The sequence below is a fragment of the Lichenostomus cassidix genome, chromosome 1 (genome assembly GCF_008360975.1).
Source record: "Lichenostomus cassidix isolate B80296 chromosome 1, HeHo_3.0, whole genome shotgun sequence".
Taxonomy (NCBI): Eukaryota; Metazoa; Chordata; class Aves; order Passeriformes; family Meliphagidae; genus Lichenostomus; species Lichenostomus cassidix.
In genome coordinates this window covers 78174652-78202006 of record NC_139479.1, presented here as the reverse complement: position 1 = coordinate 78202006, position 27355 = coordinate 78174652, and the positions used below count along the sequence as shown (strand labels likewise).

The 27355-nt window shown below is 41.2% G+C and overlaps 1 protein-coding gene across 1 annotated transcript in view; it reads right to left on the bottom strand.

Moving 5' to 3' along the window:
* The window catches only part of SLC36A4 (solute carrier family 36 member 4), an 83803-nt gene extending 79068 nt beyond the window's left edge, over window positions 1–4735 (bottom strand). The window contains exon 1 of the mRNA XM_085065139.1: window positions 4596–4735. Within this exon, the coding sequence (XP_084921265.1) occupies window positions 4596–4623 (28 nt within the window). The 5' untranslated portion in view covers window positions 4624–4735. The remainder of the gene's footprint in view (window positions 1–4595) is intronic.
* Between the last annotated feature and the right edge of the window lie 22620 nt (window positions 4736–27355).

Sequence of the window (27355 nt, the reverse complement as noted above, 5' to 3'; positions counted from 1 at the left end):
TCCAGAAAGCCCACAGTCACTGCCAGAAAATTGGCACGGAATACCCACATTTACTTTGATTCCTTCCTACAAAGGTCCAGTATGTGCAATTTACATACAACCTCAAGCTCCAGCACAAGAACAGCATATGCATGTCATACTTGAATCAGAGATGAAGTTGTCTGGCTGCTCTCACAAAGCACGTGGTGCAGAGCACACCTCAGCCAATATTAGATCCATGCTGCACCAATGTCCTGGCTGCATCCAACCACACCATGAATACTCCAACCCAGTGCTCAGCCACAGGACTCAGTGAAAATTTGGCATTATCATTATTCAGCACAACTAAGACTAAGGAAACTCATTTCTACACACCCCTTTATTTTCACTTAGGCAAAGTACCAGCCCATTTTCAGCCCTGTCTTTCCATCACCCAATATTAATTTATTTCCTCCTTGTTCCACCACAAAAATCTTTTCAGATCAAATGCTGTCTTCTGATTACAACAGTTAATTAAACTGACATTGTTTCTGCTTTCTTCTGTGAACACCCACGTAAGCAGGGTGCCAAAAAGCCCTGCAAGTACTGCTACTATCAACCAAGGCAACACAAAATGCATTTCCACTTCTCCCAGTATTATCATTGCAATGTTGAAACTAATTCTTTATGCCACTGGAGAGATAAATCACTGACTCATTACAGCTACACATCACACTATAATCACACATAAATGTCAACACTGTATCCTCAAAGATCTCTGAAGAATTTCAATCACTAATCAACCCCCAGTTACACAGTGAGATTAAATCCATAGTGTCAGAATTTTTGTTACGACTAGTATTTCCAATTGTGTATCTTCACGTGTACTTTTCTATCCCCTAGAATGTGCCAGCATCTTGCCAATGTTTAAGGACATACTGCCAAAGAAACTTTTGAACTGCTACCAAATTTACTTAATTCTAAAGCTTTTAAAGCACACTGAAGAAATCCTTTGGTTCAAAAGTTCTACAAAGAAACGAATTTTCACCAAAAGCTTCAGTTAATTTTTCTATACTGCTCAAGCAATTAACACCTCCAAATTTAACTGAACCACTCAGCACCACAAGGGATGGGACTCATCTCCATTCTTTTCATTTTATAGAAAAAACAGTGACAAAAGGATGAAGCAGTTTGCTAGGGCTGCATACCAAGTTAGAGACTAAGGAGATATTAAAAAAAAAAGCTAAGTACAATCTTCTGTTGTTCCTTTGGAGAAGGTCATGCCCCAGATAATCCCATGTCTAAAACCCTTTTCCAGATCCAATTTAACAATATGATCTGGTTTTCATTTTCTTGTTTGTTTGGGATTTCTTCCCTTCAGGTTTTTCAAGTGAGTGTCAGCAAACAAAATGAACTGGATTTCACATACAAACATACAAAGTTTTGGGAATAGGATGTAGCCTACCATTGTTTACATCAGCTGGTTTTACTCATTTATGGGAGAAGGAACACACAGGTCTTGTTGGAGCAACACTTCACATGTATATTAAGCACTCAGCAAAAAGTAGTAGGCAAAGGAGGTCTTGTAGATACTTCACTGCTCAGTCAGCTTCTACACAAGAAAATGCCCAGAGGGCCAGAAACACTGCCCAAGATCAACAGCTCAGTGAAGTGTGTTTATTAAATAGAGGGCGACGCAGTGCCTCTGTAGTTTGGGTTAAAGATTCAATTGAGCAAGCAGCTGTTGTGACGGCTGCATAAAAGAGAAAGTTGGCACCACATCATCTTTACACTAGCCTAAAATATGGGTTTCTGTTAATATTTTCCCACAGGCTATAGAAAGCCATAATTATGATCCATAGGGCATACCTAGAGCTTCTGTCACCAACCAGGGCTGGCTGCTCTTATGGGACAAAGTTAGTGACTGAGTCTACGAACAGCAGACACATTCAAGGAGTCTTCACTGCACTGCTAACACAGAAGAAACACTTCTATCTGGCAGCAACCGTACCCGTGACAACACAACAGGCTCAGTGTTCCCAGCAACTGCATTCAGTTCACAGATGATGAGTGTATTGCCTCCATGCTGTGGCGAAGCTTTTCAATTCAGCATTCAGAACCAAGGCTCTCAAGACAAATTCAGTAACAAGGAAAACATTGTCATTAATTATTTTCAGAGTACTGCTCAGTTACTCCCTCAACCACAGAAGGAAATACCTGTTTAGGTATTTAGACTACAAATAACCTGCACAGCACTTCTCCAGAAGACATGTAACTGCACAGTACAGCTTTGTCCACGAAGTACACATGATCTCCCACATACTCAGTCACATGCTTCCACCACTTCTAAAGAAATTACAGAGCAAGACAAAGTGACTATGAATGGTACTGCTTGAGGCACGCTGGTCCAAATGGATAAACCTTTGTAAATGTTCCTAGCTCAAGGGGGAAATAACAGATAACCCCATTAAACCATACACAAGCCAGCTCCCTTTTTATTTTCCACTACAGCAACTCCTACTGAATATAACAGACACAAAAACAAACAAAATCCTCAAACTAAAATGTTTTCAAGTTTGAAAATTAAAAAGGAAAATCTCATCTGGTTTTAAAATTCCTATAAAATACTAATACAGACATTTTCCAAAATAGTAAAAAAATTAGCAGTAGCTTTTGTTGCACTAATCAAGAACTCCAAGCTAAGCCTCATGCACTTAATTTGAACTCCTTTTTATTTCTTTTTCAAAAATAAATCTTGTGTCATTATTTCCCTCCCTTACAGACTGTAACTTAATATAGTAATTTATTCAGCTTTGTGGTAGAATTTATTAATCTTGAGAACAGTTATTTCTAAGCAAACGTTGAAAGTCAATGATGCCCCTCAATAAGCAGGTGGAACTGTTTGCTTTTGCATCGTAACTGTTGGATCCAGAAGGCTCATAAAACGGGACACCTGAGTTACTAAACCAAAGTGCACACAGGGCTGCATAGCTATTATACTTTCAGAGAAGCAATTTTACCCCAACCCACAATGGGTCATTTATTTGGACAGATGCTACTCTTAAATCTTCCACTATCCTGTCCAGACCAAGCCACACATTTCTACAATTAACATACTCTCAAGAGACGTTGCATTGGCAAGACTTCAGTTTTATTAAGTATTCAATAGCACTGAACCATGCAAAAGACTTAGGAATTCTTATCAGGTGTGGACCCACATTCTTATACAGTTAATCCCATAGAAAATCCTGTTTCTAAGGGCTCTGACAGAGAAACTGTCAGATCTGTGAACACTAGGGGAAAAAAGCTAAAATTTCTTTCAGCCACCTTTCCTCCAAAGTGACAATCTCTCCATGGAAGATGGATCAGCCTTGGAAACAACAAAATTTGAAGTGTGATTTCTAACTCCCATCATTACCACTGGACAGGACAAATTCCACAGATTACAGTGGAACTGTAATCCTCAGATTTCAAGCAGGGTGGGGGGAATGAGGATGACTGGGAGACTGGAGGATCTCTCTTGACGAAAGAGAAGCCTTAAAAGACAACCGAGCAGGGACCTCATTAACAGGGGGGAGTATCCAAAGGGGGCTGTCAAGAGGATGGAGCCAGGCTCTTCTCAGCGGAGCCAAGCAATAGGAAAAGTGGCAACAGGCAGAAACTGATGCACAGGAAGTTCCACCTGAACATGACGAAGAGCTGCTTTACAGAGTGGGTGACCAAGCACTGGAACAGGTTGCCCAGAGAGGCTGTGGAGTGTCCCTCTCTGGAGATACTCAGGAACCATCTGGACTCCATCCTGTGCCATGTGCTCTGGGATGGCCCTGCAGGTCAGGGAGCAGGGAGGCTGGACCAGATGAACCCACTGTGGTCCTTCCAACCTGCCCCATCCTGTGATTCTGTGAGCACAGCTCTGAGATGAGATTGTCCATGTGCCCAGCCCAGCCCAGCCCCAACTATACTTCATACCTAAAGCTGCTACGAGCCAACTCGTCCATCCTTGGGGAGAAAAACTACGAGATGAACACCTGGGTGCCCTCTGCCACTCAGGTTTTAAAGGTGGGAAGACTAATAAGCAGTAAACGCAAAAAATACGATACAGGTAATATATAAACACACATACGCCCCGGGAAACTCCAACCCAGTCCTCCATCGCAGACAAAAGCATCACCTAACGATGCAAATAGACCGTATTTCCATGAACTTCTACGGAGGTCGCGACTTCACCAAGAAAGCGAGCGCCAGCCAGGTGCGACTGCCGCCCCCGGGGAGCAGCCCGTGCCGCCCCGCAGAGCCCCGGCCGCCCCGCAGAGCCCCGGCCGAGCAGCCCTCATCCCGCCCGGCCCCGGTGCCGCCGATCCGCCCCCGGGAGCTCAGCCCCCGCCGGCGGAGACACCGCAGCACAGCGCCCACCCCCGCCCCAGGTGGGATGGTTCATCCCGCCCGCCTCGGTGCGCTGAGCGCCGCAGCGCATCCCCCGCGGGCCGAACCATCTCTCCTGCAGCGGAGGGGGGTAGCGGCTGGCCGGCCAGTCCCAGCGCTCACGCCCCCTCCTCTCCGCCCCGCGGCCAGCCGCCATCCCGCCGCCCCTCGGCCGCCCCCGCCGCCGCCGGGCTGCCCGGCTCGGGTCACCTCACCCAGCTCCTCCCTGCCCGCGCCGGCCATCGCCCCGCCGGACTCCGCTCGCCCTTCCGCCGATGTGGAGCCGGCCGGCGCGGCGCATGCGCCCGGCGGGAGCGAACCATAGAGCGCGGCGGGCAGGCGGGCGGGCCCTGCGCGGGGCTGAGGGAGGCGGTGCCGTGCCGGGCCGGACCGTGGTGCTGTGCCGGGCCGAGCCGGGCGCTGCCGTGCCTTGCCGGGCCGGACCGTGGTGCCGTGCCGGGCCGAGCCGGGCGCTGCCGTGCCTTGCCGGGCCGGGCGCTGCCGTGCCTTGCCGGGCCGGGCGCTGCCGGCTCCTGGTGCCTGCCCCGCGCCTTCCTCAGCCCCCCGCTGGAGCCCCGCGGCAACACCTGCCCCTAGAACCACAGAGTGTCTCGAGTGGGAAGGGACCCATAAGGATCTCCAACGCCCAGCTTTAGGACCACCTAAAACTAAACCGTGTGACCGAGAGCACTGCCCAGGCACTTCTTGAGTCGTGACATCATTGTCACCCTTCTGTTGGTGCTGGGCTGTGCTGCGTTCCCGGGTGTGGTGGCCCATAAAGCCGTGCCAGCTGCGCTGCCCTCGGCAGGCCATGGGAGCCAGGCTTTGGATGGGGCACGGCGGGCTTTGGGCTATAATTAATCTTTGCAAAGACGGCAAGCAAGGCTGGGTGTGAAGAGTTCAGCAGAGCTGGACAGGTTGAACCCTTGGAGATTGAACTTCCACTAACCTGACACCCACACCTCAATCTGCCTTTCATGCTAGTTGCTCCCAGAAAAACCTATCAGTATTTATTGAGAACTTTAAGATTCTGCTTATATCTATGGCTGATTTAAGCAATGAAGTTTCTAATTGCTGGTTTCCTAAAACAGAACTTGTTGGGTTTATTTTTTGGTTTGGTTTTGTTTTTTGGGATTTTTTTTGCAGTGAGAATGTATGATAAAGTCATTTGATTTTTTTTCTGCACAAGAGAAATGCAATCTTCTGAAGCTTCTCAGAAATGTCAGTCATCTTCAGACATACATCATTAATTAGTTTATCCACGACGAAGAATTTCCAATGGGGAAAGCATCCTTTTTCAATTGTCAAATTTATGTGTATTCCGGATACTCCTCCAAACTTCCATTAAAATAATGAGCCATGTGAGTGAGCTACTATAATCAAATTTATTTTAGAAAAGGATTCTCTGTAGGCAATCCATGACTGCAGGTTATTGATTTAAGGAACTGACTCACTGATTACAATATTTGTGTCAAGCCTTTTTGCAGTATTCTACTTTGTTTCTAGCAATGCCAAACTTTGTTCAAGAAAATATATAACTAACATATTTTCAAAAAGTGCATTGGGTTAAGAGTGTTCATTCCTTCTACCTTGTCATTGCATCTCAGGACTTGACTCACAGTAAATCCTGCATATACATTGAAGAGACATGATGCATCTTTATTTCATGTCATACCCAATGGAAAACTCTTTGTTTCTACTACTTTCCACTACTTGCATTAAAATTCTTTCTTCAGGAGCAGGTTTGTTATGTGTTTAGACAGCTTCTTCTGATATGCCCAAAAATCATATCTAACATGTGAGTAACCAGTGGTGATCAGAGAATATTCAAAATCATAGGAGATACTATAATATGGCAGAAATTAATTATTTTGTAGTCTGCATTTTGCTTCCCTTTGTTAAGAATAGAAGGATTTGCTTTAATGCAAACATCTGGTTAAATTCTAGACATCCATACATCAAAGCAAAATTACTTCACGATGTGAATATTGCAGACACCAAATGTTTGTTTACCCTAGGCTTCATATTCTGCATACAATATACAGCTTCCCTCTTAGAAATCATGGATTCAATTCACGTTGTTTCTGTTCGTTCAGAACAAGGCCAGATGGAGTACAATATGCAGCTTCTTCCATTTTTAATTTTGTTAATTAAAAGCTGACCCTGAAATCTTTAGGGGCTATTTTCAGTTGGTTTGTGGGTTGTTTTTGGGGTTTATTTTATTTGGTTGGTTGGTTTGGTTTTTGTTTGTTGTCTGCTTAAATCCCCTTTTTTAGAACAGATCCTCTGCTAAGTCTTTCTAAACAGAAGTTCTACTCTGGCTAAATTTGCAAACATTTTTTATGGGAAAAAAAAGCAAGAACCAATTAAATATACAGAAATACTCTTTCAGTGTACAGTCCCTCCACACAGATGCCAGCTGGCTTTAGTTTTGGGGCTGCTCATGTCTTGAGGGACTTCCATTTCTTCATGGAATCTCCTTCTTGTGATGGCTTATATTTGGCTTCCAGACCATTGGCAGTGAGTCCCATACATTAACTATGCATTGTGCAAAAAAATGTGCCTTTTCATCCTGCTACCTGATAACCCTAGTTTTGCAATATAATTATTGCATTTACCTTCTCTAAGTCATTCCTGACAGATCACTGCCATACTCATTCTCCAGTCTCTTTTCCAGACTGAAGAGTCCTAATCTATTTAATCTGCCCCCACAGAGATGCCATTCCATGCTTTTCATGATTCCTTTGTTAGTTCTCAATCTCCTATGTGCAATAGCATTTGAGGACACCACAACTGCAGCCATACTAAGCCACTAAAACCCTTTTTGCCTACATCTGAGTGATTTTCACTCCTGCTTTTTATAATAATTTGTATTTTAACTTTTACCCAGATACTACTTTTCAAGGTGATTACTTTGCAGGATGTTTTAATGAGCCTTTGGTAGGCCTCAATTTTGTTGCCATCCATCTGTAGACTATAATTCTGTCTGATTGGCAAATGATTGGCATTCCTCTAAGATTTATAGCACTGGTTTATATCTAAGAGGACCTTTCAAAATCACCTTGAATATGAATATGGCATCTACATTTCATGCAATCCTGGATTGCAAATAGCTTATCTATCTATCAAAAAGCATTACTTCCTGTTAATTCATCACTGAACATCATGGGATCAAACTGAAAGAGGGGAGAGAGGCTAGCTATACAGAAGAAATTCCTTACTGGCAGGGTGATGAGGCTCTGAACAGACTGGGCAACTGTGGATGCCCATCCCTGGAAGTGTTCAAGGAGAGGTGAGATGGAGTTTTGAGAAATCTGGTCCATTGAATGACTTCCCTGCCTATGGCAGGGGGATTCATAGAATCATAGAATATTCTGAATTGAGAGGTATCCATCTGGATCATTGAGTCCAACTCCTGGCTCTTCACAGACACCCCAAGAGTCACACCATGTGCCTGAGAGCATTGTCCAAACACTTCCTGAACTCTGTCAGGGCTGGTGCTGTGACCACTGCCCTGGGGAGCGTGTTCTAGTGTCCAACCACCCTCTGGGGAAAGAACCTTTTCCTGATTAACCTAAACCTCCCAAATCAGCTTCATGCCAGGTTGGAACTAGATGATCTTTCAGGTCCCATCCAACCCAAACCATTCTATGGCTATACAATCTGAAAATATGTATATATCTCTTTACCTGTTTTCATTTCCTTAGTTACAAGTGTAAGCTTCCTTTCATGGCAGTTTCTTATGACCAGTCTGCTGGTCTGTAACAGCCCATTTCCAAGGATTCTTATTTTCCTTCTTTCCTCGGTACAAATATCGAGCATTGAACATCCTAAACTGTGGTCAAAATGTGAACATCTTTATGCAGCTTTAAAAAAATGCAGTTAATAAACCAGGAGACACTTCAGCTTTTAGAAGGGCTTAGTTTGATATGTATTATATGGTGAACTGTTTTGTAACATCTTGATACGAAGTTTCATGCCATGCCTGCCTTTCTTTGCCATGAAAAAAATTTGGGAGGAGGTCCAGATGTTGATTTCCATTGTATTTCCTAGAATCACAGAATGGTTGAAGTTAGAAGGGATCTTTGAAAATTATCTGGTCCAGTTCCCCCGGCCAAGTATGGCGATGTGGATCTATCCAGGCAGCTTTTAAATATATTCACTAGGGAAACTCCACAATGTCTCTGGAGAGCCTGGGCCATTGTTTGGTCACCCTCAAGTGAGAAAAGTGTTTCCTGATATTCAGAGGTTACCTCCTGTGTTTCAGTTTGTGCCCATTGCCTCTGGTCGGGGCACTGAATGCCACTTAGAAGAGCCTGTCTCCATCCTCTTTGCACCTTCTCTTCAGTTATTTGTAGACACTGATAGGACCCTCTGAGCCTTCTGTTCTCCCAACTGCAGTCCCATCTCTTTCAGTCTTTTCTCATGGGAGAGATGCTCCACTCCCTTCATTCTTGTGGCCTTTGGTTGGACTCCATCCAGTCTGTCTACATCTCTCCTATACTGAGGAGCTCAGCACTGAACACAGCACTGCAGCTGTGGCCACAGCAGTGCTGAGCAGAGGGGAAGGACCGATCACCTCCCTTGACATGGTGTCAGTACTTTGCCCAGTACAGTCCAGGATACCACTGGCCACCTTTGCATCGAGCTCCCTGCTGGCTCCAATTCAGCTGGGAGTCCACCAAGGCCCCCTGCTCCTCTCTTGCCAAGCTGCTTTCCAGCTGGATGGCCCCCAGCATGCACTGGAGCTTGAAGCTGTTCATGAGGTGTGTGGCTGAAGACGGCAGGAATGTTGTCAATGTCACCAGTTAAGAACACTGGTCATAAAAGGCCCATTGTGTTCCACAAATACCCTTCAAACTCTAAAACTGCTGTTGATAAGTGTGATTGCTACAGCTGTGATGAACATAGAAATGTTAGATGGCCCCCACTGGAATCCATAAAACATAGCTTTTTAGTACCAAAATATTAAAAGCTTGGGGGGTGTTGACTCTCCCTAAGCTTTGATGAAGAATAAGTATGATTACAGAAGATACTGCAGCTGTCAGAAGTGCTGCTGGTGGTTCATACTTCAAATAGAAATTATCAGCACATTTAAAATACCAGAAATATTTGAGAAAGCCGCCAGGATTTTTCCCAACATGAATCATTATCATGTCAGTAAATTAAAATATTTTATCTGTCACTTAATGAAAATAAAAGATCTTTATTTGCATATAGACCTGTATGTGCTGGGACTTAACAGTCAAGCAATGCCAATGTCAAGGTTTGCTTTTGTTGTTTAATTTGGTGGGCTGCCAGTGTCAGCTTTCTTTCAGTACAGTTCAAAGTCAAAGTACAGCATCCTTCAATAAGTAGGTCACTTGGGAAAATATCACAAATGTTCAGATACTCATGAATCTTTGTCAGCTCTTATTTATCTTTCATACTTAAATAAAAAACAGATGTCCTGCGTGATAAACATACCAAGTTGCGCTGAAGGATATCATATGGTCATTTTGGGCAGTGCCTCAGATTCACAACAGTTTTCCATATTATCCTGTGAACTTCTCGAGTCCTACAATCTGAAAAATAGTGCTTGAATTCTGAGGGTGTCCAAGAAGTACAACACTCCATATACTCTAAGCATCTGCACAGACCTACTTTGTTGCTTGTGAAATTATGTAGATATCTGTAGTTCTGTGCATGACCAGAGACACTGTCAAATCTTGACATCTGTTTCCAGCTTACGGTCAGTTGTGTCTTGCTCTTGTTAGTAATGAAAGGATCAGGGAGATCTTAGTCATGGCCCTGTTCTAGACCTCTAACCAGATCTCTCCAAGACTATGTCCCAGGTCTGTCAGGGAACAGTCCTCTTCAAGTCAGCTCCCAAAACACACTGTGAACAAGAATACACAAAATCTGTCTTCCTCCATTTCCACAGTCCCTCTGCAGTATTCCAGCAGGCTTTACAACTTCAAACATCTCACATGTCCTCATCTAATGTTTCCAGAGCATTTAGTACACCCACAAGAACTGAAAATAGGTGACAGGAGAGGGAGAAGAATTGTGGTGATGTAAGACAAACCACTCCTGTTTTAAAAGGGAATTCTACCATTCATAGTTTTTCACAGCTGGATATAATCCATTGGCACAGGTCTCTTGGCGCCCATGGCTGTAATATCACAAAATGACAAGGCCCACCAGCAGAGCCCTAAGGTAGCTGTCAGCCACCCTCCCACTCCTATGATTCACATCAACTTTGGGAACTAGTACAGCCCATGGCACAAAGCATTACTCCCAAAGTTTGCTCTCATTTATGAAAAAACTCCAGAGAACTATAGCTCAGAGCAACTGAAAATCCACTTCACAGCATGCACTGCAGGGACTTCTTTCATGTATCTTGGGAGGGTTCTCCCTCCACCACCTGCAAGGCTTACCCAGCCCTTATGTTCCTGTGAAGCAGTGTTCAAAGAAGAGTGTGAAGAGAAGGATGATCATCTGCCTGCTTGAGCTTCCTGAAGTAAAAGTAGTTGTAGGACACTGTAAAACCACAGCCAGTTAGTGACTAAAAGATGATACTGAAAATACTATTTAAAGCTTCAGGAAATATTAATTATAGAAATTTTTAAATAGCTGCATGGATAATTTCAATTTGCTTCAGAAGAAGAATCAAATCCAATTAAACAAACAAACAAACAAAAAAATCCAATTTTTTTAAAAAAAGCCTCCTGGAAAGTGTTAGAAAGTATGAGATGTCAGGAAATCTATGATCAGACAACTGAGCATTGTAGTAAGGACATCTCTAGGATTTTCCTAGGATCAGTTTCTTTCTCTGAAATTTGCAGCTGCTGTATACATACGAGTACCTACAGTGGTAATGATTTATTCAGTGAACATGGTAATCCAGATCTTTTTCATCTGCTCTTAGCTTTATTTAATGTCTGTGAGAACTAAAATGTGTACTGTTCGGCATTTATCTTAGAAACTCAGGTCAGCCACTCATATTCAGGAAGCATTTACAAGCTGTCCTTCCATCCACGGAAGCTACCCTACTGAAAAGGGTAAAAATCAATCACACACATCATCTTTATAGCCAGACCCAATGTGAGTAGTTTAGAAAATAATTAATGGCCTGTTTGTGTCTGCATAACATATTCAATCTGCAAGCAAGCAACAGTCCATCTGGACGGCTGCACTTTAGCAGTTGTGCTTGAGAATAGCCACTGTTTCCACTCCCTGCATGCAGCCTCCTGCCCACTGGATCTGCATAAGCATGGACTCAGGTCCTGGCCGTTGGATCTGTGTAAGCATGGATTCAGGTGCTGTCCCTCTTCTCAGCTGCTCTGCTTCACTGTGTGAAGTGCTCAGCCGGCTATGGTGGGTGGACTTTTGCCAACCACCGGATGCCTACCAAAGCCACTTCATCACTCCCCTCCTCACCTGGACAGGGGAGAGAAAATATGATGAAAGGTCAGTGAGTTAAGGACAGGAAGAGGTCACTCAGTTTTCACCATCATATGTAAAACAGACTCAACTTGCGGAAATTAATTTAATTAATTGCCAGTGAAACAGAGAAGGATAATGAGAAATAAGAAAAAAAATCTAAAAACAACTTTCTCCCACCCTTCTTTTCTTCCTGGACTCAACTTCCAGGATGAGGGTAAAGGAGAGGAGTAAAAAATTCACTTACTTTCCATGTCATAGACAGTGCATTTGATTCATGAATTGTCAATGTCACAAATTATCAGCCATTGTTTCATCTTTCTCTTAACACAATGAAATGGTGTCTTGCATTCACAGAGAAGTTCTGCTACACTGCAATTGTCACTATAACCTGACAAAAAACCATTTTTCTCCTTAAATATCTAACTCTTTGTTGACTGCAATGTTTGCTTTTGAATTGTCAGTTGCATAAAACTCCATCCTAAACCCCATAAATAAAGCATTTACCAGAACAAAAGGATTCACTGACAACATTGTCTTCCTCTGGAGTACTGACTTTGTCAATACAGCGAACACGTCCTCTTCTAAACAGAACTTCATTCTGTTTTTTATTTCACAAAGACATTTTCAAAATAATGAGCATATCCATCTTTTACCAGTGCTGCACATTTAGACTGAGGTAAATAATAATTCATAACAATTTAATGTTGAGTACTATACTTAGCTGTGGACTGGTACCCATTTACAGTTGCAGTTCTGTATGTAACATAAAAAGAAATTACACCATTAACTTTATCCCTTTTTTTCCTTTTGCTAACCCTTTTCATTATTCCTTCCTCCTCCTTTCTCAGCAGAAAATTCTGAGATAAACTTGATGTGAGCAGCAAAATAGCAAAGCATTTACAGTTAAACAAAGGTGAGTCTACAAAGAGGAACTAAGGAGACAAAGAGCTACTTCTTCATGGAAGCCATGGCTGCTCCTGGTAAGATCCCTGCTTCTAGTAAGGTCTTTGCCTCTGTTGGTTTGCATCAAAGGATTACATACAGTCTGGAAATAATACATATATATGTACATGTACACATACCTATCTATTTGGAAATCCACCAATTTACATCACCAAATTATATTCTAAATAGGAAAATTTTGGCAGAGACAGCTATTAATTAGCAAGGGACAATTATGGCTTGGAAATCAAAAAGGTGATATTCTGGTGCATGTGTGCCAGTCCTGGTTGTGGGTAGGCTACATACCCCAAAAAATAGGCATATAGACTGACTATACCAGTAAGGTTATTAGATGGTGAGTAAAATCACTATTCTGTGATAATCTATATTAAATTCCAATCAAAAACCTGGCATGATTTGGAGCTGAGCACTTTCACAGGCACAGCTGATGCATGTACCATTCCCAACAAGGTTGGATGTGGCAATCTCATTTTGGAGGGTGGTGAACTTTAAGTATATGGGATCTTACCTCATGCTCAGAAAAAAGGGATCATGCCCTGTTTTGGTTACAAGTGCAGAATTTGTTCGCTGGTATGGATGCATTGAAAAGGGGATCAGCAAGCAGGTGGTTCTTGAAGGAGCCAAGAAGTGCAGAATCTCCTTGGTCTGTTGGTGGAACAAGAGCAGAGCATGGGCAAGGTGGAGAGAGAAAACAGATGCTTGCTGTGCAAGGTGCTTCTTTCTCATGTAAAGCAATGTTGTGCTCACCCCAGGGTGAGGGGTTAACCATGTCTGCTGTAGCCAATGGGCACAGAAATTTATGTCAGAATCTTCTGAATCCAGTTCTCCCTGCCACTCCCAGTAAAAATGCCTGCAATGTCCTTTTTCAGTCACAGCTTGCTCCATAGCAGCAGACCCAGTGATAACCACAAATGAAAATGGGACATAGTTATTTTTACTTTGGCTTGTTCAGACAAATTAAGACAGTATGAAAACAGAAATATTAGCTGCTGACATTTACCAGCTGGTTCTAGTGGCACAGCAGTGGGAGGCTTTAAGGAAACTATGGATGTGATTTCTGCTCAGTTCACTCAGTCTGAGTCAACTTCCCCTCTGTACACTACATCACTATAATTAATAGCAGTTCAACTGCATTTCACAAATTAAAGTGTTGTGTAAATTGTTCCCCCATTCAGCACAATGCTTCTGCTCTTAAGGGATAATCCAGGCCAAGGAAGCATCCTGAGACTCCATGGAGACTCTCACATCTTGCACAGCAGAGGGGAGAGAAGAAAATGAGCAATGTCTATTTATATATCTCTGTTCTGGGTATGTGGTAGTTTGTCACATTTTTAGCCAGAAGTAGGATTGGAACGATATGATCTTTAAGGTCTCTTTCAGCCCAAGCCACTGTATGATTTTGCAAATGAAAGGCTGTCAATGTAGAAAACAACAGGCAGAAGCAGAGGAGACCAAATATTGCTGGGATAGGAAGTTATCCTGGACAAATCCCCCCTTCACTATATAATAAAGCTGGTTTAAGAACCTGGGGAGAGAGAGAGGATATCTGAATGCAGAGTCAAAAAGTACCTGGGCTTTAAATTCTATTGAGTCCTCCATGAAGATATTAAAACTCTGTACTGAGGACACAGAAGGCTTTTTAACATGGGCTAACATTCCTGTGTTAGCAGCACAGTGGGTCATGTAACAGAAGTGGCTGCCTTGTCCTTCCTAGATGTCCCAAGTACAGCAGAGGACAGCAGCTCCTTTGGGACATCTCCGTATATCCTTAATCAAGCTCAAACCTCTACTCCATTGTTAAAGGTAGAGCTCCAGGGTCAGACAAGGCACTTATTCCTTTTGGGGATGCAGACACACTTGTCTGAATTTGGGCAGCAGCAAATAATGAACAGCACTGAACAGTGGGGTTGCAGTGCTGAGCTCGGGGATGCCAACCTTTACTGTTAACACAGGATTGCACCTGGGCAACTGCTAAAATATCTGGAGTGGAAGACTGGATTGTACGTGTTGGGGGATTGAACTCTGGAAGCTCAAGTTTATATCTGGTCTGCCAGATTATGCTCCTACTTCTCCAAAGCACAATCCACCTTCTCCATGTATCACATTTAAAGCACAATTTCAGCAACAGGTATGCAAGATATTTTACCAATCTTTTCAGTGTGACTGGATAAAGTACCTTCTCAGACAGGGAAAAGTCCTTAGTGCTTGGTTTTGGGTTTTTTTTATAAATAATCAATTTTATGGTATTTTTGGTGGGCCAAATGGGTACAGAAGTTAAAAGCATTGGTGAGAATCAGCCTGAGGCTAATATTAGAATATTACATGATAGGAAGATCTGAGTCAAAATTTGAGATTTGGGCTTGCTTCATGTCATGGTAAACATTATTAAAACTTCTTAAAGGAATGATAGTGACAATATGGATGAAGTCTTAATTTTACCAACATGGTTTAATGCCTTTCTCGTTTGTAAAAAAGAGGGTTTTTTTAAATAGATACTCTCCACATTTGGCCTTCATTTAGATCGTCCTTTGTCGGGAGAAGATGAAAGACGATTTAATTGAGAGATGGTCTGAAGTTGTTAGTGTTGCTGTCTTGTTTTCTTGAGGATAAATCAAGACACATATTCGAAAGGAGAAAGAAGTAGCAAGGAAAGCAGCAAGGATGGAAAATGCAGTATGAGGGTGTGGCAGGAGCAGGTGAGGCATAAGGTGCAGGTGACAGTGAGGGACAGGACAGTACCCCCCTGACATTGCCCCATCCTGCAGCACCCAGCCAGAAGAGCAGAGCAAGGCCAGCAAGTCAGCAGAGTAGCATCCACAAAAAGCCAAGGGCAGGGCCCAATGAGGCCACGTCAGAGCTGGCCTTGAGCACAGGCAGCCAGACTCCAACAAGGACTTGGTGTATAGATTCTTACTTTTGGTGTTCTTATTTGTTCCTTTTTTTTGAAGAATGTTAGTATGATTCAATCAGCTGCTCTGTGCGCAGGGAAACCCTGCCAGCAGCATTGCTATACACACTTTCTTGGCTAAAGGATGGGGAAAAAAAAGGATAAGAATAAAATACAGAAAAAAAGGTACAAGTGGGAGAAAAAGGCAAAAGAAGCTCCAGATCTAATATTAAGACATTACCAAAGCTGGTAAAGCTGGATATGAGGGATCTTTTCCATCCCTCTGTCTGTCTCAATGAAATTACTGTAACTCCCAAGATGGGATGTGAAAGCATATTCGTACTGGATTGCACTTCCAGGTCCAGCCAGGATGTTACAGAAGTCATTTGTCAGAGGTTCAATTTATACTGTTTGTGTCACTGTATTAAAAGCTTCAGCAAAGGGTCTAGAGTTCAACTGCTTTTTTTTCGTACTTTATTCATCTGATGCTCCTAATTTCTTACATTATCAGCTTAGTTCTCTGATTACTCAAATCATGCCTCTTTTGGCTAATATTAGTGTGTCTTTTTGTTTCAAATTATTCCCTTTCTTTATTTTTTACTTTGGTCGGTTTTTACAAATAGTTTTAGGTAACAGGCTGGATCAGATTCCTGTTATCCTGGCTAAAGTTAAATATACGAAGCCACACAAAGCTTTGAAAAATTGAGAGTTTTTCTTATTAAAAAATGTATCCACGAATTGCTCAAAGACATTTCTATATTGTGTACTATTATGACAGCACAGTCTTATGATTAACACAGTGTTAATCTCCACTGGGGAAGACAGGAAATTCCATTATATGCCACTTCAATAGGAAAAAAAAAAAGAAGCCGAGGCAGAACTGAAATACAGAGAAAAAAAAAAAAGCACCTTGCCTAAAGCTACATAGAAATTCTGTGCCATTGTAAGGACTTGCATTTCATCCTCCTAACATAGAGGCTAATACCACTTCTGTCCCATAAAAGCCTTTGGCAGTTTTATTTGTAATAGACCTCATGTAGATGAGTTCATGTGAACAATGAGCCTTTCCATCAGCACTGCAGATGAAAGAGAAGAATTTCCTAAGGCAAAGCTGTTTGGAGGCAAAGAATTAACACAGTTATTTTTAAAATATCCCTCTCTCTCAACAGTTCATCACCAGCACTATCAATTAATAAAAAAAATTTGGAGTTCAGTGAATAACCTCCCTGTGTACACTGGCAAAAGTGATCCCAGTTGTGTTAAGTGTGCAGCTCCAGTGTGTCTTGTCACAGCTGGTAGCGGGAGCTGACAGGAGCTCCCTAAATGCATCTCCAATTCAAACTCCCCGTTCCTAACCAGCTCTTGCCTCCCATCTAGCGGCTACATCCATGCACTAAATAGTTTATTCAGATTTTTATTTTTTTTAAAGATACTGAACAAGTAAGAATCTTGTCTGCAGTAGAATAATGTAAGAACATAACCCACGTTTGCAGAATTTTCTGAATAACTTTGCATAACTTTTTTGAGTAATTTCGGTTAACTCAGTTTCTCAAATGTTGTTGGTTCCTTCAAAAGTCAGTACAGGATCTTCAGAGCTAGGAGATTAAAAAAACAAATCTGAATGAGGAATTCTTCTATTATCTCAATGAGTTTAGGCCCTGTAAGGAAGTTGTGTTCACAAACCTTTCACTGCCAATATTAAAACAGAAAGCTTACTTCTCATCTCCATCAAGGTTAAAATCTTGTCTGGAAAAGTCTCTCCAGAACAGTGACATGTAAGGAAAAAACTAGTACACTGAAACAAAAACAGTAAAATCCCAAGGATGAGCACAGACTCTTGAGTTTACATCCTGCAACAACCACAGAATCTGGAAGGGACCTCCAAAGATTATCTGGTCCAGCCTTTCATGGGAAGGGGAGCCTCCATGAGATTAGGACCCTGTCCAGTCATGCCTTGAAAACCTCTGGTGAACAAGGAATTCCCTCCCTCCAACTATGAGCCTCCTGTTTTGCACAAGCCATCTCTAGAGGCAGAGTCTGTAGCTGCAACACCTGAATAAAGAGTGGCACTGACTGTGTGAGTGTGGCTCACACCGCCAGAGCTGCAGCAAGGAGGTGTGGCAAGGATGCCAAACAGCAGAGTTTGGCTCCTCTCTGCTCCCAAAAAGCAGCCGTGTGTTCTTTTTGGGACAGGGAAGGCTGCAACTAGAAATACCACTCAGCATCTGTAGTGTAGAAAGTGCTGTACGTGGGGAAGGGAGGGCAAAGCAGAGATGCTGCTAGGGGATAAGAGGGCCCAGGACCAGCCTTGGTGTAGCTGGCTTCGTATTCATTTGGGATTATTTCTTTTATAGGACATCTATAAATATTAATCATCCATCCTCTTGGGGAGTATAGCAGGCAGAATACAAAGCAGGGAGTTATCCCACAGGAGAATATGTTGACATTTATCTCAAGTCGATAGGTGTTTGTAGTACTTAAGAAGGAAATACCTCCTTTCGAGTTTATTTCCATATAGGACCTATCTACTTCTGGATTATATTCAGCATCTAAGCACAGCTCAGAATTGATAAAGCCTGAGATACTTTATATTGCCAGCATGTACTAGCAATAACAGTAAATTAAACAAAGCCTGGGCACAGTCTTTAGACACAGCAAGTGATTGTTTATACCATTTAATTGTTTGGATAGAGCCTGGGGTATTTTTATGCTCAAAGTTTCCTAAACAACTCCCAGGCATAATTTAGGACTTGGCATATGCCATGCATCATTCTCAATTAAATAGTCTCACTATTTTGAAGGGGAAAAGGGCTTGAAAGTTGGCCCCTGTGCAAAAGAAGTAATTTAACATGGTACTACAGGCATTGCCTTTGGCTACATCCATGTTGCAGGGAAATAAAAGAAGCAGACTGAAAGTTTAAATAATGTTTCCCTACATACATAAGCTCTAGAGTTTCATGAGCTTCTATAAAGAGCTTCCCCTCATCGTGGGCTGCAGAAATCAGATTGCATTTTTTTTCTGCAGCAAGCAGCTTGCAGAGTTCAAAAGTTCTACCAGCATTAGGAACAGTTGTGCATAAAAAATCCTCCTCTCTCCTAAGAATGCAAAGAAATACTGAAATTTAAATTTAGAATTAATTTCTTATTTGTCTTGCTATTCTTTAATTAAGCAACAAAAATTCCCTGGCAGTGTTTATTTTTGAGTAAAGAATTGTGTTCAAGATCTTTATGGAGTAGTGGTATAGGGAAGCATTTCCTTGATAAAGCCAACAAATTATAGAATAATGGAATCATAGAATGGTTTGAGTTGGAAGGGACCATAAAGATCACCCAGTTCCAATCCCCCTGTCATGGTCAGGGACACCTTCCACTAGACCAGGTTGCTCAGAACCCCATTCAACTTGGCCATGAATTGTCTCTAAAAGTTAGTTTGTTAATTAACTAATCAGCACAATTATTTAATTAATTACTTAGCTCCATTTAGTTAATTTCAGTTCCAAGGGGCTCTGACTAATAACTCTGAGAATTTGTCCAGCACTTTTAACCAGTCCTAATTAGGATGGATACCTCATGAAGACTATGCATAAAGATAAAATGTGTTTTACTTAGACAATTAGAGGAGTTACTAGTGTACCATTGGTATGTAAAGAATTAATACTGAATTATTATATGTGAATGCACAAAAGGTTGGAAATTTGCAGAGCCCTATAGCTACTCATCCTTAAATGCACCAAGTGTCCTGATTAAAAAAGTACTATCTGAAGTACAACCAGCCTGAAATAAACAAAAGTACAGACTGGAAATTATATGCTAAAATTTCTAAAACCCCCCAAGGAATTACCTAATTAAATTTAATTCCAAAACCAGCCCATTTTTTCACTTTGCAATAGATCTCACTTGATCTATTTCTGCTTTAAAAGTTAAATCGCAGCTTTGTGAATGGATTGGACTGATTCTCAGTTTCTTTTATAAACCTTATTCTCTTCTACCTTCAGTATGATCTAAAGGAGCTTCACCATAGGTAGTTTGATCCAAAGTCTGACAAAGATAATGGAAGCCTTCCCACAACTTGTGTAATTTTGGTGTGAGGCTCTAAAGAGTGACAGATCTAAAAGCCTGAAATACTAATATGGACAGATATATGAATTAATAAAGAATCTTATATTTATTTGAGCCAAACCATTTTTATAAATAGTTCTATAGATAAATATATGCATAAATAAGACTTTGAGACAGTTAATTTAGAAATTATTTCCTGCACTGAAATTAATGAGATCCCATTAGAATAAATATTATCATAGCTGATCCAAGGCAGAAGCGTAATCAAGCAAGTTTGGGGAAATAACACACTATCATCATAAATGCTAACCATATTTGTTTAATAAATGATACTTCAGGCAGAGTCCCCAAGCAAAATATCCTTAAAACCCAAAGAGTCTTGAATCCCATTTCTACTACTGAATGATGGATGTGCAAATTTGTAAATCTGTACTAGGCAAAGGCCAGAGCTAGGTCTTGGGAGAAGATGTTGTTTAAAAAAAAAAAATAAAAGTGTGCTAAAAACCATCACGGTATGCTTTCCTGTTACCACTGAAAACAACTATTCTTCCAGAAACTGAGTGCTTCTAGACACCATGCTACAGTGGAGGCCGTGGTGTGACTGGTGCTGTGCCTGAGGCAGAGTTTGAAGTCTCACTGGCAGCAAAGTCCCAGCTGTATATTCGTCTCAGGTAGTAGTTTTGTGTTGAGATCAATTGCAAAATAAGAGATCCTTGCAGAGTTCAGCAAATGAGGGTCTTTAGTGTGGTTTCTACACAAAGATAGCATATAGTTATCAAGCTATTTTGCACATGTCAAGCCCATTTAGTTTGTATCCAAAGCACATAACTTGTTAGGTGCTGAAGCCGGTCTAAATGGCATCTGATTTTCTAGTGATGATAATGGTTTTGTGTTGATGTGTAATGTAGTGCAAATATAGATAAGCAATGATAATTCCACACAAAATATATCACTATGTTATACTCTATTAAACTAACTGCCTCTAAACAATTAGTTCCAAAGACTTTTAACTCCTTTTATCACTATGAAGGTACTATGACCTTAGTCTTTGTCTTGGTTACATATTGGATTAATTTACATTACACTCTTGGGTATTACTGGTTGTGTTGATGCAGGAGACTATTTTATTTTTCTGGTGTAAACAGTAAGATGCTCATCGGTCCACTGAGGGTAGTTTGGAAAGCAGATGTTAGAGATGGTGTGCTATTTGTTTGTATCAAAACACGGTTCTCATCTGTGCTGCTTGCAATGGTGGTGTGGCAAACACAGCGTTGATAAGCAGTGTGTGAAGAGCTGTGTACATGCCCTTCTCAGTGCCTTTCTTCTGCTTGAAAAAGTTAATAACTAGTTTAGTTATGCACATATTCTGCAAAGAATGTCTCTGTGCAGGAACTATACATCTCTAAGTCTTGAGCTGTTCCATCTCAAACTCAGGACAGTCGGAGCAGGAGAAATGGGTAGGCAAGTAACAGCACTAGTTAGCATAACCCTTCTAAATATTCTGCAACACCATAAAGATCCCTTTGCAACATCCATGCATAACCATCCAGATAATTTTAAGCAGTCCTGAAAAAACAAAATTTTCAGGTAGTGCCTGATCTTGGAATTAGTTTCCATTCAGCAATGAGTTGTCAATAATAAATATACCAATTGTTGTATCCATTCTTGAACTTGTAAGACTTGGTTGGTTTACCATTTAATAATCAAGACAAGTGTCTTTATTCCAGTACACTGTTGATCTCAGAAGAGGGGGAAATTCTAAGCAGGGAGAAAAAAGCCTAAATATTTCTAGATAGAGAGAACATGCCTAAATATTGTTTAGATACAGCAGGACAGGATAAAAACAGAACATGTTTTATATAAGCCAATAGCACTTCCAAAGCATGTATTTGAATACTTTTCTGGAAGAAAACTAGTTGGAGGTTTCAATGGCATTTGTGTGAGTGATGCTTACTTAATAAATGTTTGCCTTTATTTAAAGATAAAGGGTGGGGATTTTTTTGTTTCTAATTGCTTTTATGTATGTTCAGCCATAACTGGTCCAGTTTCTTTGCTAATATTCCAATGGGTTTAATCCCTACAGAATGAAGACATAACCAAACAAAAAATGGTACTGTTCACTCTTAGCTGCTATGGCTGCTTAGTAATGCTGTGTTCCTTGAGCAATTTCTGGTTAAGGAACAGTACTAATGAAATACTGTCATGGCTCCCATTATAGTAATTAAATCGTGAAAATTACACCAAAATGGCAAATGTCTAATGTGGAAGAAAAGAGCTCTTAACTGTGTTACTCTCTGGTGCCATTTGGCGACAGCAGTAAGGACCCTATTCTGTCATCAGTGGTCTGGAGTGATTGCAATGGGATCATAAGCATCAAGATAAGTTTATCCCAAAGTGCTAATGTGATGCAGGTGGTGAACAAAACTGTTCCCAAGTCAATAAACTGTGTTCCTTTTTTCCTTCCCCTGATTCCTTTTTTTTTTTTTTTTCCCCTTTTTTTTACAAGGCCAGGGGATCAGCCAGCCATTTAGGCCACCTGCAGTCATGAAATGGACTTTAATGCCATTTGCAAACATATTGAGCTCAGTCATAAAGTAGTGAGATTTCTTCCCTTGCTGCTTCCTCCTGGAAGATTATCCCAGTCTGCTAAGTGGGAAGAGTCAAATGTACATGTGAGACTGCATTTCTTTGATCAGCATTTTCTTGAACGCAGAGTGCAGGTAAGTCAGCATTGCCACTCCTGAAATACAAAACTCAGGAAGAAGCAAGCAGGTAGGTGACACTCAGCAACAGCCCCAGGCCATTCACACACTCTTCTTATTAAAAAAAAAAAAGCTCTGTATTACAAAACTTCAGCAACCAAAGATAATCTTGTTCCATGTGGGACGGCATGGGAACATTGCACAGCAATGTAAGGAACTTCAGGTCCTGCAGGAATCAAAGAGGATCCTCCCTCTTTTCAAGGATATGATCCCTTAAGTAAATCAATGGAAGGAACTGATCCCTTAAATCAATAAAAGCAGTGGAAATAGACAAAGTAACATTATCCTCAGAAACAGAACAGCACCACTTCAATTTCACAATCAAGCGTGCTGAAAAAAATGCCTGTCTTTTCATTAAGAAAAAATGGGGGGTTATAAACAATGAAAACAGGTTAAGGAATCTAGTTCTAAATTAAAATATCTCCTCTACAAATGCAAAGACAGTGTGTTTAGCATGCAGTGTGGAAAATCTGGAGAAATATTTCCCTGGTACATCTACCACACCCTTCCTAGAAATAAATGACAAAATGTCGAGTTCTATTCTAAACAGTGAGAACTGTCATTCCAAATTAAGTGGGCCAAATAAATCGTGGGTTCATGACAGACTATGTTGTTTAATGCTTAGTAAATGTTCTTTCACCAGCAGAAGGTCTGCAGTAGATAGGTCACAACAGCCTAGGCTCTTACCTCTGTACTTTGACTTCACCTGGAGCTGAAGGGCACACAGGGGACAAGTTGAAGAGCACCGATGGTAGAAGAGTCATGCTGTAGCAGTGCTATTCAGTCCTCTGTATTATGTTTTAAAACTCCTTGTAGGTTAGATATAGTACAAATATTCATTAAAAGTTAGGTGAGAAGCTATTTGGACAGATCATTTTTAAAATACAATCTTCCAGACTAACATGGAATGGAAACCAAGTTTTTATGTAGCTTTTGCATTTTAGTTCTGTTTGGTTCTTGCTTCCTTTCTGGAAGCACATTTCTTACAACACTGGCCACATAATCATTTGTCTCTTTGTGCCCCGGGGAAAATGCAGTTTTCACTGACTATTTTTTAAATTTCTGTTTATTTGCAGAAAATGTTTCCCCTGATGTGATAAGCCATGCTATTTTGCTGCATGGTCCTAAACCTGAAACATTTTCAATGGAGTTCCCTTGGGGACAGAGGAATGGAGCCTTAGGATCACTAATTGTGTTTCTAAATATGTCTCACAGTAGCCTAGCAGGCTGTAAACGATTCCAATATCTATAAGGAAGAACTGGACAAAAATAAAATCTTATTGACAAAAGCCAACACATGGCTAATACAGATGAATGGTGGAAATCTGCCAATAATGGCAATGTCATTTCCTTCCCAGCTGTTCTTGGGGGCAATGCTCAAATTATTTCTCTCATTGACCCCTTTCAGAATAAAAAATCCTTTCCTGCCCACTATTTATTGACCATATTTAGAATGGGATAGAATGAAATTATATTGACATAGGTTGGCCCGTAGGGTTTAATTAACACCACTGAGAAGTCTGATGCCCAGAAGGCACAGCTGCTTGCATGCAGCATGAGCTGGTAGAGCCAAAGCCAGGAGGAGAGCCTGAGTGCCAGTGATGAATGCTGCATCTGTCGGAGCAGGGCTGCTGGAGACCTCCTGGAGTTAATGTGCAGTGTTAGCATGTGCTCCTTGCCAGAACATACCACATGGCCACAGCTTTGTGAAGTAATACCTCAAGTTAAAATCAAAGTAAAAACAGTCAGGCAGGGAATATTGGTGAATGGGTCTTTTGTCTTCTACAGAGAATAAGGGAAGGGCTCCAGGCTGCTTCACTGTACATCAGATATGCACATGCACATGAGAATCATCTGTTCTCATCCTTCCTACTGCTTTGTTATCCAACCCCTGACTATAGTTCAAGTAACCCACCCAAGCCAAGAGCTTGATTGCCAGCAAAGGATGCATGAACTGATAATCCTGTGAGACAGAGAAGTGTGTGGTAGGTTATACTGTTCCCTTCTGACAAATCCTGGCAGTCAGATCTTAATTTTAAGAGCTTTTCAGGAGAAGCCCAGTGAGGACTGCAAAGTGCTTTTGGATTGCAAAAAGAAGAGCTGCTCACTGCCTTCCAGGGATACGTTCTTTCTCTTACATATTCTTTTGTCTCTTTATTTGTCCTCATTTTAGAAGAGTACAAAAAAGATGTAAGAGGGCAGCTTTTCTCCAGATAGGAGGTACTAGAACTGAAATAATACTGATAGCCAGGTGAAATTGCTTAAGCCCTTCCCATGGAGTTCACTAGTTCAGTATCAAAAACATACTTCAGTGGCATGAGAGGTACCTGAGCTAGTTCTGAACAAGGCTGCTAAGGTATCAAAAACTGCTTAACAGCCCTATTTGAGCCTGCAGCAGTCAAAGAAAGTGGAACAGACTGAGAAGGGACAGCAGTGTACAAAAGGAAAAGGGAAAAAGGCTGGAGAAGTCTGGCCAGCAGCAAGCATCCCTTGTAAGCTGTCCATAAAACATCTTCATGCATAACTTAAATTGTTTGTCCAGAGTTTCACTTATGCATGTGTACACTAGTGAGCTACTGTAGGGGAAGCTTTGGGGGTATAAATCCACTTTCTGAAAGAGTAATTTGGCCACTAAAAAGAAATTACAAACGAATCATAGAAAAGAACTGTAACAGTAGCCTTTAAGCAAACTGTAAAAGCTGTATAATGTTCACATAGCCAGCTGGCCTGTGTTGCTGCATGACCACCAAAGCACACATAAAATCCATCACTCATGGCACTGCGTAAGAAACATCCTCTTCCTATCATAAATGACAATAAGATGATCCTATGAGACCAATTCTACTGTAGGAAGAGTTCATACTATTTACATGTGTTTTTTCTATGTAGACATTGGTCAATTTTGCTGTAGCAACTCCCTGAAGGAGTTTCTGGGGTGGCCAGATTCTTCACCCAGGATATTAGTGAATGCAGTTTTTCACTTCTTGGTAGCCTTGACTGCATTTCAGCTATATAATATATAACATATGCTACATAGCACATAATGTGTACTATCTACCAATATCTACGTATCTTAGCTTGTTTGAAACTGTAAGGACAATACAAGAATGAGGCATCTAAAAGCAGCTGAAGATCCAAATAGTTATTTATGTTTTCAGGCCAGTAAGAATCCTTTAAAATATATTTTTAGATTTACTCGTCTTAACAAGTGAAGCTTGTTTGAACCTGGAAGTGTGAAGCTCTGTTTAGCCTAAAAAGTGAAGGAATTTTTAAAATAGTTTATTTTTTGACTTGTATTGGGCTAGATGAGTCTTCTGTTGCTGCTTCAGCATCATGTCACCCAGCAGCGGAGAAGCACAAGCAGACAGGAATAATTTGACAGTGCTTTAATGAGGGGACACTTCTCACTCAGCCACTGCATTTTTGCAGCTTATTTGAAGTCTTGCAGTGTTTGGGTGAGGCAGACAACAAAGAGCATTCACAAGTTAAGCTGACACTATGCATCCAAGTTTTAAAATGTGAAGGAGCTTCAGTACTGGGGAAAGATTTTATTCTTTAGATCTTTTTGCTTTAAAATTATTAAGCCTGTTTATTCTTCTAATTACCCTGGCAAAAGTCTGGGGTTTATATTTCCATTTCTGATAAAAATCTTCTGATACTAGTTCTGAAGCAGAACCTTCCACATTTGTGGGGAAAGGCATTGCCCATCTGATTAACTGTGGAATTGGCAATATGAAAGGAAACAGATTAAGTAATTATTTTTCTTTGCAAATTTGCCTGAACCAGACAAAACTCACTGGCCTAAGTAATTAGTAGAAGATAAATGCAACAAAGATAACTGCAGTATTTCCAGATGAAAATGTCTTGTCAAGTTAGTGCTTGACTTGATGAGACTCATCTGATACACAGTGACTGTGCCTTTTTTAATTATCACAGTTCTCTTTTCCTCATTCATTGTTCTAACAAAGCTGTTGAAGGAACTTCATTTTAGGCCTGGAACCAATGGAATTAAATACATTAATTTCAATCTTAAATGAAGTTAATATAATTAATGGCAATTTTAAAATCATTTTCCATTAGAATATAGCAGGACCTGACTCTCACAGGATCAATAACTATTTTGTTTTTCAGTAACTAGTGTCTGGAATAAAAAAAGGTAAAGTAAGTCAATAGGTGTGATTTGAAGACTGGAGGTTTGGAATTCCCATAAAACGTGTAAGATTGTCAGAGTGGTCACACTGGGTATATACACACAACCAGTGCTTTCAAAGATTTGTATTTGCATGTCATCTTACCCAATAACAGACTTTTAAAATAGATTAATTTCCATTTAGGCCCAAAATTCACAGTCAAGTATTTTTTGGTCCATTTCAAGTACTGAGATGGTTTTGAAGCCTTATTTTCCTGATGGCTTTCCTGAAGCTTGAAGTGTGCAAGAATGTGGTTCTGATTATGGTGCTAATTCTGGTCTGCCAAAGATATTTGGAAAAATCCCAGCAAGCTCTCTGCCAGGCAATACCTGAAGAAGAAAAAGAACTCAACCCCCCAGCACAGGTCCCAGAACACAGTGGGGGTAAGACTGCACCAGTTTTTGCTCTTCAGGGGAGAAAGGCTGACAGCTCCCAAGTGCCTTTAAGCCATGTGTCCAGCTGACAACATGGAACAACATGTACTGAGGACACCATCCCAGTCAGCTCAGAACCAGCTCTTACACCATTACATTACCCCAAAGTGTGAATATGCAGAAGAGTAACCTCGCTGCAGGGCTACAGGGGCATCAAACATCATCCAGAGGAGACTCAAGTCCGAGTGCAAGGCAGTGTGGATGCAGATGGACAACCTGCCTTCATCTATGGGAACTTGGCCAAGGGGGCCA